The 12,028-nt window shown below is 42.4% G+C and overlaps 2 protein-coding genes across 2 annotated transcripts in view; one reads left to right on the top strand and one right to left on the bottom strand.

Annotated features, from left to right (window-relative positions):
* The window catches only part of rpl31 (ribosomal protein L31), an 810,223-nt gene that overhangs the window by 742,209 nt on the left and 55,986 nt on the right, over nt 1-12,028 (bottom strand). The window lies entirely within an intron of this gene.
* LOC114650756 (TBC1 domain family member 8) overlaps nt 1-12,028 on the top strand; it is a 182,137-nt gene that overhangs the window by 131,661 nt on the left and 38,448 nt on the right. The window contains exon 6 of the mRNA XM_028800580.2: nt 183-390. Coding sequence (XP_028656413.2) covers nt 183-390 — 208 coding nt within the window. The remainder of the gene's footprint in view (nt 1-182; nt 391-12,028) is intronic.

Below are 12,028 nucleotides of genomic sequence, written 5' to 3'. Positions count from 1 at the left end.
ACCTGTTTCAAGATAATCATTTTGAAATTCTTTAAAATTTAATTAAAAAGTGTTTTGTTTATTCATAACCATGTGAAAGTGTTTTAGCTGAATGCTTTATGAATAAAATTTTTGTGCATTTAACTGGACAATGTTCAGATACAATAAGAAAAGAAATGTCATTTTTTCTCTCCCATTTACAGAGTTCTTGAAGAGAGAGCACAGAAAGAGTATTTTCGTGCCATGTTCCGCTTACCCCACCAAGAGAGGTTGCAAGAAGTGATAGACTGCTCTCTCTGGACACCCTTTAGCCGTAGCCATACAGCAGGAACAATGTATATGTCTGACAGTTTTGTGTGCTTTACCAGCAGAGAGGACGGGGCCTGCATTCTGATAATCCCTTTCCGAGAGGTACTTTTTTTTATTTCCAACATATGTGTCTTTTCAAAAATGAAAGATTGATAAATATGTGACATTTTAAAATCTCATTGCCACATATTACAGAATATTTGTCATAAGTCACTTAAATTACCCTCCACCACCATTGCCTACTTAGTAACTTGCTTCTGTATGTCTTGTTCACAGCCCAGCAGAAGGCAGGAAAGAACTCTCAATGCAGTGTCGTTTCAGTACAGAGCAGACAAGCACTCAACTATGTTTATCCTGGGTCAATTTATCTAATTAGCCTTATCTGCACAACTTCAGGAAGTGTGAGGAAAACCCACCATGACTACACATGTAAATTCAGGACAGACAGATCCCAGGCCAGAATTTGAGCCTTGGATTCTGTAGCCTTGTGGTTGTGGTTCTAAACAGTATTCCCACTGTGCCTCCCAGCTTAAAATTAGACCAGATATTATATTTAAAAATGTAGCTGAATAATTTAGTTTAATTCATGATTTGTCCTTTATATTGTTTAACATACTCTTAATTCTGTATTTATTACCATATTTTAGGGCAGGAAGTTATTACAGAATGGCATCGCCGGCTTGCAATTTTAGAGACCCATGTTCAATTCTCAGTATGGTGATATATAGTTTAAACATTCCTTCAATGTGTGCATGGACATTTTCAGGGTACTTCATATCGTTAATATATGCATGATAAGCTCATAAGCTCATTGCCTCAGTATGAGTGAGTGTGTGGTGTGTGTGTGTGTAAATATATATATATAAACACATGTTGTGTACTCTTTGCATTATTTGACAGTAAACTATTTCAACCATTCTATGATCTGCTTCTTGCAACTGAAAGAGGGCACCGTGGCGGATGTTAGCCGACTTGCTGACCAACCATAAGCGTTACCTGGTAGGTAACCATCCATACAATCAGATTGTGATTCAGACTACGAATGCCATGAATATATATGTATGTGTGTATATATATATATATATATATATATATATATATATATATATATATATATATATATATATATATATATATATATCCATCCATCCATCCATCCATTGTCTCCCGCTTATCCGAGGTCGGGTCGCGGGGGCAGCAGCTTGAGCAGAGATACCCAGACTTCCCTCTCCCCGGCCACTTCTTCTAGCTCTTCCGGGAGAATCCCAAGGCGTTCCCAGGCCAGTCGAGAGACATAGTCCCTCCAGCGTGTCCTGGGTCTTCCCCGGGGCCTCCTCCCGGTTAGACGTGCCCGGAACACCTCACCAGGGAGGCGTCCAGGAGGCATCCTGATCAGATGCCCGAGCCACTTCATCTGACTCCTCTCGATGCGGAGGAGCAGCGGCTCTACTCTGAGCCCCTCCCGGATGACTGAGCTTTTCACCCTATCTTTAAGGGAAAGCCCAGACACCCTGCGGAGGAAACTCATTTCAGCCGCTTGTATTCGCGATCTCGTTCTTTCGGTCACTACCCATAGCTCATGACCATAGGTGAGGGTAGGAACATAGATCGACTGGTAAATTGAGAGCTTCGCCTTGCGGCTCAGCTCCTTTTTCACCACGACAGACCGATGCAGCGCCCGCATTACTGCGGATGCCGCACCGATCCGCCTGTCGATCTCACGCTCCATTCTTCCCTCACTCGTGAACAAGACCCCGAGATACTTGAACTCCTCCACTTGGGGCAGGATCTCGCTACCAACCCTGAGAGGGCACTCCACCCTTTTCCGGCTGAGGACCATGGTCTCGGATTTGGAGGTGCTGATTCTCATCCCAGCCGCTTCACACTCGGCTGCGAACCGATCCAGAGAGAGCTGAAGATCATGGCCTGATGAAGCAAACAGGACAACATCATCTGCAAAAAGCAGTGACCCAATCCTGAGCCCACCAAACCGGACCCTCTCAACGCCCTGGCTGCGCCTAGAAATTCTGTCCATAAAAGTTATGAACAGAATCGGTGACAAAGGGCAGCCCTGGCGGAGTCCAACTCTCACTGGAAATGGGTTCGACTTACTGCCGGCAATGCGGACCAAGCTCTGGCACCGATCGTACAGGGACTGAACAGCCCTTATCAGGGGGGCCGGTACCCCATACTCTCGGAGTACCCCCCACAGGATTCCCCGAGGGACACGGTCGAATGCCTTTTCCAAGTCCACAAAACACATGTAGACTGGTTGGGCAAACTCCCATGCACCCTCCAGGACCCTGTTAAGGGTATAGAGCTGGTCCACTGTTCCGCGACCAGGACGAAAACCACACTGTTCCTCCTGAATCCGAGGCTCGACTATCCGACGGACCCTCCTCTCCAGGACCCCTGAATAGACTTTTCCAGGGAGGCTGAGGAGTGTGATCCCTCTGTAGTTGGAACACACCCTCCGATCCCCCTTCTTAAAGAGGGGGACCACCACCCCGGTCTGCCAATCCAGAGGCACTGTCCCTGATGTCCATGCGATGTTGCAGAGGCGTGTCAGCCAAGACAGTCCTACAACATCCAGAGCCTTGAGGAACTCCGGGCGTATCTCATCCACCCCTGGGGCCCTGCCACCAAGGAGTTTTTTGACCACCTCGGTGACCTCAGTCCCAGAGATGGGGGAGCCCACCTCTGAGTCCCCAGGCTCTGCTTCCTCATTGGAAGGCATGTTAATGGGATTGAGGAGGTCTTCGAAGTATTCCCCCCACCGACCCACAACGTCCCGAGTCGAGGTCAGCAGCGCACCATCCCCACCATATACAGTGTTGACACTGCACTGCTTCCCCTTCCTGAGACGCCGGATGGTGGACCAGAATCTCCTCGAAGCCGTCCGAAAGTCGTTCTCCATGGCCTCCCCAAACTCCTCCCACGCCCGAGTTTTTGCCTCAGCAACCACCAAAGCCGCATTCCGCTTGGCCTGCCGGTACCTATCAGCTGCCTCCGGGGTCCCACAGGACAAAAGGGTCCTGCAGGACTCCTTCTTCAGCTTGACGGCATCCTTCACCGCCGGTGTCCACCAACGGGTTCGGGGATTGCCGCCACGACAGGCACCGACCACCTTACGGCCACAGCTCCGGTCAGCTGCCTCAACAATAGAGGCACGGAACATGGCCCATTCGGACTCAATGTCCCCCACCTCCCTCGGGATGTGGTCGAAGTTCTGCCGGAGGTGGGAGTTGAAGTTACTTCTGACAGGGGGCTCTGCCAGACGTTCCCAGCAGACCCTCACAACACGTTTGGGCCTACCACGCCTGACCGGCATCCTCCCCCACCATCGAAGCCAACTCACCACCAGGTGGTGATCAGTTGACAGCTCCGCCCCTCTCTTCACCCGAGTGTCCAAGACATGTGGCCGCAAGTCCGACGACACGAGCACAAAGTCGATCATCGAACTGAGGCCTAGGGTGTCCTGGTGCCAAGTGCACATATGAACACCCCTATGCTTGAACATGGTGTTCGTTATGGACAATCCGTGACGAGCACAGAAGTCCAATAACAAAACACCGCTCGGGTTCAGATTGGGGGGGCCATTCCTCCCAATCACGCCCTTCCAGGTCTCACTGTCATTGCCCACGTGAGCATTGAAGTCTCCCAGCAGAACGAGGGAGTCCCCAGAAGGTATGCCCTCTAGCACCCCCTCCAGGGACTCCAAAAAGGGTGGGTACTCTGAACTGCTGTTCGGTGCATACGCACAAACAACAGTTAGGACCCGTCCCCCCACCCGAAGGCGAAGGGAGGCTACCCTCTCGTCCACCGGGGTAAACCCCAATGTACAGGCTCCAAGTTGGGGGGCAATAAGTATACCCACACCTGCTCGGCGCCTCTCACCGGGGGCAACTCCAGAGTGGTACAGAGTCCAGCCCCTCTCAAGGAGATTGGTTCCAGAGTCCAAGCTGTGCGTCGAGGTGAGTCCGACTATATCTAGCCGGAACCTCTCAACTTCGCGCACTAGCTCAGGCTCCTTCCCCTTCAGAGAGGTGACATTCCACGTCCCAAGAGCCAGTTTCTGTAGCCGAGGATCGGACCGCCAAGGTCCCCGCCTTCGGCCACCACCCAACTCACACTGCACCCGACCTCCTTGGCCCCTCCCATAGGTGGTGAGCCCATGGGAAGGGGGACCCACGTTGCCTCTTCGGGCTGTGCCCGGCCGAGCCCCATGGGTGCAGGCCCGGCCACCAGGCGCTCGCCATCGAGCCCCACCTCCAGGCCTGGCTCCAGAGTGGGGCCCCGGTGACCCGCGTCCGGGCAAGGGAAAACGCCATCCAAAATTGTTTTTCTTCATAATATATATATATAAATATATATATATATATATATATATATGTATACAGTGGAACGGGAGGTACTACCTCTTGGGCCGTGAATTTACTCTGGTGACAGACCATGCACTCCTCCAGTGGATGGCCCTTCACAAGGAGTCAAATCCGCGGGTCACTAGGTGGTTTCTTGACCTCCAACCATATAAGTTCTCGCTTGTTCACCAGAAGGGTTCTCTCCATGCCAATGCGGATGCTCTCTCTCAAGTCCATGACCTCTCAGACAGGTCCACCCGACCCGATGGGTCTGGGCTAAGGGGGGGTGCCTTGTCACACACGTGCGCATGGGAAACAGCTGAAGGGCCTAAACACTAGTAATTTTACGCCAGGCCAGGGGGCGGTGGAGTGTACCGACTATCTCTCTCAGTCCCTTGCAGACCTTTCCCGGGAAATCCCGCCTCTTGCCGGCCCCAAGGATGACGTCCCAGTTCCTGCAACGTTGACGTCATTTCCTTTCCAGGGCTTTAAAACTGCCATCTTGCCTCAGTACAGGCAGTTCTGTTCTGGACTCTGAACTATACACATCGTGTACAAATAAAAAAAGCAATTTTGCAGCTGAGCATATTATACGGGTGGCTGCCCCAGCTCTTTATGATGTCTCTGACTCATTCTTGTGACAATATATATATATATATACGTATATATGTGTGTGTGTGTGTGTGTGTGTGTGTGTGTGTGTGTGTGTATATATATATATATATATATATATATATATATATATATATATATATATATATATATATACAGTGCATCCAGAAAGTATTCACAGTGCATCACTTTTTCCACATTTTGTTATGTTACAGCCTTATTCCAAAATGGATTAAATTCATTTTTGGTTGGATGGGAAGCGTCGGTGCACAGCCATTTTAAGATCTCTCCAGAGATGTTCAGTTGGATTCAAGTCTGGGCTCTGGCTGGGCCACTCAAGGACATTCACAGAGTTGTCCTGAAGCCACTCCTTTGATATCTTGGCTGTGTGCTGAAAAATGAACCATCGCCCCAGTCTGAAGTCAAGAGTGCTCTGGAGCAGGTTTTCATCCAGGATGTCTCTGTACATTGCTGCAGTCATCTTTCCCTTTATCCTGACTAGTCTCCCAGTTCCTGCTGCTGAAAAACATCCCCACAGCATGATGCTGCCACCACCATGCTTCACTTCCCGAGGACCTAGAGAGAGTAAATTGAGAGATTGAAATATTATTTTAAGTTAAATATCTTATTGAAAAGTAGAGTTTCACATTGCTTCAAGGTAACTCATTTAGTGATGGAGGACTGTACTGATGTTGTCCAGTGCAAGGTCAGTTAAAGCAGTCAAGATTTACAACAAGACATTACAGTATATCTTATCCTTGGAGACAATGAAAACTAATGAAGACCGAACAGAACAGACATCACGTGTGCAGTGCAGTGAGTATGAAAGTGGACCCTTGCTACGGTGGTTTGAATGAATTTGGTTTAAAATAACAGATTAGAAGTGACACTTGTCAATACACAAATATTGAAGATATTGTGACTTGTGCAGAAGTCGTGGACAAGCTTCTCATTGTCAGAAAGTAATAGGAATGAGCTCATTTTCTTTGTGATTTATGCAAGTTGAATAAGAAAGGAAAAAATCATAATGACAAAGGGTTCATAAAAGAAGGGGGCCTTACTGTATCATTAACCTACTTGAAAGAGAGATCTTTTTGGGTTTTTTTTTTACTTTTTTAGCACCATTTAGCACGTTGTGCCATGTTCAGCATTTCTTTTCTCATAACTAAGCCATGACTTGCAAAATCTTTGACCATCATCTTTTAGCACTGAAATAAAACTGAGTGTCATTTGCAAGTAGTTATAACACTCTTTAAAGGTATTAATAATATGACCAAGGGGAGCATATGGTGTAGTAAAAATAAAAAAGCAGAGGGCTAATATTTTCCAATTAATTTAACTGTATGCTTTTTTGCATATGAAATGAAGCTGGGGTACCAGGAGCAATATGCTTGCAGAAACAGCAACTGGACTAGAATTTAAAACCAGGATTTGGAAGATGGGAGGCAGCTGAACTAATCTGAAACCACTGTGCTGCCCAATAACTGATCAATAATGACAAATTTTAAAAATCTGCCTTTTATAATGTGCAATGTATTGTATTGCCAGGAAAGCTCAGCAAACCAAGACATGAAGCCCATCAATGTATTGTTTTACTCCAGATATGCTGGAGTCATTTGTTTTCTTTCATAGGTAACATCTTTTATCAAGTATTCAGAGTATTCCCGTCTTTTAATTTGTAAATGTGGCCTTGGTCTTTTTTTCAGGTGAAACTCTGTCTTTGGCTAGTCTTAGGTGAACTGCAATTCCTCCTTTCTGGTTTTCCATTGTACCGTCGTGGAGGTAGTCATGTGATTGAAGGGGAAATCCTAATTATTGCTTCCTGTCCTTCCTGTGCTGGCTCAGTTCCATAGAATTTCTGGCAGATGTTCTGGGATATATCTGTCTGTTGCAGTTTCATGTACTCTCCTTAAAAAAGAATCCGAAAAGACTCTACAGTTTTCAACCCGGTTTCCTATGGTTTTACCCTTTGCTTTAAGTGCATTTTACACAGGAGGTGTGATAATTGGTCAACTCAGTGCATATATATATATATATATATATATATATATATATATATATATATATATATATATATATATATATATTTTTTTTTTATTTTAATGCCTATTTAATATGTGTAGTATTCTAAAAACTATAGACAGAAAATATTCAAAATCCCCTCTCACTGCAATACTTTAGCTACTTAACTATCTGTAGTGAGATTGCTTAAAACTCTTCCAACCTTGCAAATTCCTCATTTGGGGATGGCTGTCCATTTATAATTATCCACTGACACTAACTCATAGTGGTGCACATTGCCTTGGACATGTTTTGTTAAGAAATTCCATTTTTCTTTTGCCCCAAATACACCTGGAATGAAGTCAGCACTGCCAGGCACTTGTTTCTTTCCTCCTATAGCTTCTGGAGGGCTTCTCCTATGTAAGAAGACTAAATATATGTCACTTCTGGACCTCTTGTATAGTTTTATACTATAAGGATCCAAGAACTATTTTTCTGAGATCTGATGCTGACTGGGCAAGTTTTCCCAATACTTATGTATACATTGGCAATTTTCTGTAACCTCTAGAGACTTTAATCATGAAAATCCCAGGAGGGCAGGAGTTTCTGAGATTTTGCTGACATCATGTCTTTTACCACCAATCACACCACTTGCGAAGTCACTTTGATTGCTCTTCTTGCCCATATTTGGTCAGACAGCCATACATCTTGACCATATCTGTATACTGTAGATATTTTGAGTTGCTGCCATCTGACTGGTTGTTTTTTTAGGAGAAGGTTTCTTGTTTTAATAAACAGAGACACATATAAAGTGGCGACAGACAGTTAATGTACCATTATTATATTTTGCTGAAAGGACACAATCATATATACTACTATTCACAAAGCTATTATAAAGCTGCAGCAGTAATTTCATTGCAAAATAATAATCTTATTCCAGAGGCAGTTTTACCAGTAATGCGTAAATTTGGCATTACCTAATTACCTACCTAGGTCATTGGTAAAATGAAATTAACAACTTTACAAATGATTAATTATATAATGCATATGCATAAAGACACAGATTTGTTTAAACGCATTTTGTTTCAAACTAATTAACTTAAATGGAACTTAACAATTTGTGTCCATTAACATTATTGTTGATCAATGCCCGGTTGACAGTGGAGGAGAGGAAAACATAAATTCCAGTCAGCAGCATCACTGGAGAAAATAAACCTCTGGTGTAGGGTGTCCACAGTCAGTTTTTTGCACATCGAAAGATAAATTCAGAAACAGTCAAAGTCCTGGAGACCTAGGCCAGTTAGCCACCTAACTCACCCTTTTTTCATTCTACAATCTAAGTCTGTGCTAGGTTGGCTAATACGATGAGAGAATCTTTCCATCCTTTGATTCTAAGGCTTACAGTATCTCAGTTGTGTTTTCCATGAGCAGGAAAAAAGTTGGGAAGTAAGGCAATGTCACCAAGTGCCACAGCAGAACACTGAGAAGGGAAACTGAAGAGATTGAGGCATAGTGGCAGGTCATAATTATTGCAATGTTTTGATTTTTATACAAATGGCTAACAAACAGTTCTAAGCAGGTTTTAAAGCCGAGAATGAAGTGTGACTCTTATATAAGCAGGTAGATCTAACAGCGCTTGTAGGTCCTGTAGATAAAAGCCCAACCTCCTGCTATTATTTTGTTAATCCTTATAGTTTTTAGTAAGCCTGCATCTTGAGATCTTAATGTGTTATCCAGTTTATAAGTAATCAAAAGTTGAAATAACAAGCAGACTTTAAAGCTTTATATGTAAGAAAAAGGCTTTTAATTTCAGCCCTAGGTTTAACTAGAAGTCAGTGTAATGATTTCAGAATTGGAGTTATGTGGCTGTACTTTCAAGTTCTTGTAATGATTCTTCTAGCAGCATTTTGAATTATATGAAATCTTAATATTGAGTGGTTTGTTCAGCTAGTTAATCCTACTAAAGATGAGTGCAAGAATCAATTTCTTAGCATCTTCCTTATTTAGAAACCAGTATTTAGAAATACTGCATTTTATTTGCAGTATTTTAAAGTGAAAGATAACAGGTTTTAGATAGTATTGTAACATGTGTTTTAAAAGACATGCTGGTGTCAAAGATAGCACCTAGGTTGCATGTTAATTGAGTAATGTTCAGACCAAGTAAATTAAAAAGTGATAGAATATTTTTGCAGTCTATATCATTCCTCCCAGAAAGTAACACTGTTTTTGTTCTGTATTCAAAACAAGTAGTTATGATCCATCCAGTCTTTTAATTCACTAATACAATTAATTTAGGAAACTTGGAGAAACATCATTGCAAAAGAAAGGTACTGGTAGGGACTGGTATTGTCTGCATATGAGTGAAAGTGAATGTTATGTCTTCTAATGATAGTTTCCAGTGGAAGCATTTAAAGTGAAAACAGTAAGGAAAGGTGCAAGTACTGAGCCTTGCAGAACACCTTATTTAACTTCTGAATATAGTGACTGAATATAAGTAGCACATTTCTGTAAATATTGAAATGAATTTTATAAATATGAACTAAATCATTCAAGTACAGTTCCTCAGAGTTCAATGTAAATTTATATCCTTCTGTATGCAATGAGAAGCCAGTCAAAATTATAACTTAGATTGACTAACTGAACAGATTATAACATGCAAGCTTTACAGGCAGTTTAGGCCCCTTCTTCAGGTAGCTTGTTATCATGAATCTTGTAATGCCTGAAGAAGGGGCCTGAGCTGCCTCGAAAGCTTGAATGTTGTAATCTGTTCAATTAGCCAGTTAAAGGTGTTATTTTACCTGACTTCGTATTGCATCCATTATGGCTAACGCGGTACAACATCCTACTACTACATCCTCCTGTATGTAATAGAAGAGGGTGGTCAGTGATGTCAAAGGCTGCACTTAAATATAACAACTTAATTATCTGCAGAATTTTCTTCTAATTATAATGTAATTTTGAATGGCTGGAGTGAAAGCAAAACTGGAAATTCTGAAGGTGAGACTGAAACTGCATGGAAAATGTTTTTTTTTAATTTGTTTTAGAAACTAAAGGTAAATTTGAGATTATAAAATGTATGAGGGTATAGCTGTGATTTTTTTTTTTTTTTTTTTAAATACTAGGGGGCTTTGCCCCCTGCTTGCTTCTCTCGCCAACCCCCCATGTTTGGTTTTCCGGATACACACTCTTAAGATTTTTTTTCCTTTGAATTGTTGTTATTTCATTAATTTCACTTTTATTTCAGAACTTTGGTAAAACAATATTTGGAATCTTTCGAGTTGTCCCAACATGCTGAATCTTTTAAATGAGGTCCGTGAGATATGTGTTTAATGACTTTGTACCATTATTCAGGATAGGTTTCTCTGTTTGGAATTTCAGCACATTCAAAATGATCTACATCATCAGCAGTTAATTTTTTTTGCAAAGTAACCAATAAATGCATGTGAGGTAAACCACGTTTTTGAAATTCTCTGACTTAAACTCCAAATCCTTACAATATTTGCATGCTTCTGACATATCACCTATGTCCATATATTCGATCTCTATTCGCCTTTTCGTTATTTCTCCGAGTAATATAATTTCTCTTTGTTTGCGCTAATCCTGTTTACTTTCGTTTTTTTCTGCTTTCATATTCTGTATCTTGCTCTGCATGTGTTTCGCGCCTACGTTTTTTTGAGTCTTTAGAATTCCACTGTTTTCATTATCTATAACCTGCTTTGCATGTGTTTGGCCCCCTTGTTTTTTAACCTCTTTATGACGTTTTACTTTGTTTTCTACACTGTCTTTTATTTCTGACCTTGCTTTGTTCTGCTTTTTTTTTTCTTCAATGACCCCTGGTCCGCGGTGATTATTGCCCCTTTTTTTCGAGTAATAATCTCTGTTTGTTTGCGCTACTGCAATCTTTACTTTCTTTTTTTTATACTTTCTAATTTTCCTGCTTTCATATTCTTTAACTTTCTCTGCATTTGTATTGCGCCGTTTTTTTTTTTTGTTGAGCCTTTCGAATTCCAGTGCTTTCATAATCTCTGACCTGCTCTGCATGTGTATAGCACCAACGTTTTTGAACATCTTTATGAAGTTCTACTTTTACTCTTTGTCTTTTAATTCTGAATCCGATTGGACATGCTTTTTTTCAATTCCAATTGTTCCGGGCTGATAATTACTTTCCTTATTTTCTGAATTTGCACCTAGACTATTCTTTTTTTTTTTTTTTTTTGCCTTTTTTTTTCTCTCCAATGCTTTTGAGTCTCTTTTCTCCATGCTGCTCTTTCATCTTTGCTTAGTCGTCGACGTTTCATCTATAACATATTGTCCTTATACTCCTTTTTATGCGCTGAGAGCCCTGGAACAGTGTGTGCTCAAAGCCTTTGCACGACTGAGAGTTTTGCTGCCCGTGGTCTTATTTGATATTGGTTGTAAGTAGGGCGTGTCTTGCAAGAATCTCATGTTCTACGTCCCCGCGAGACGGTCCTGGGTCAATCTCTTGGCACAAAGTCTCATGTTTGGCCACGGAGCGTCTTGCGGGGACCTTAATCTCTTTCGTTTCATCTCCCTAGTCTTTCTTTCCCAGGATTTTTTTTTTATAATAGAGAGAGTGGTATGATAACTGACATTTTTAGTACCTGTCAGTAAAAAAACTAGTGACAATTCTAAGAATGGGTGTTGCCAGAACAGCCTTTGAGCTTTTCACTAGTTTTGTAAGGTCTGGGTCTAATTGACATGTATTAGGTTTACATTTTAGAAATTAAAGTTATGACTTCCTAAAC

Source organism: Erpetoichthys calabaricus, chromosome 4 (genome assembly GCF_900747795.2).
Source record: "Erpetoichthys calabaricus chromosome 4, fErpCal1.3, whole genome shotgun sequence".
Classification (NCBI taxonomy): Eukaryota; Metazoa; Chordata; class Cladistia; order Polypteriformes; family Polypteridae; genus Erpetoichthys; species Erpetoichthys calabaricus.
This window is presented reverse-complemented; position numbering and strand designations above follow the sequence as displayed.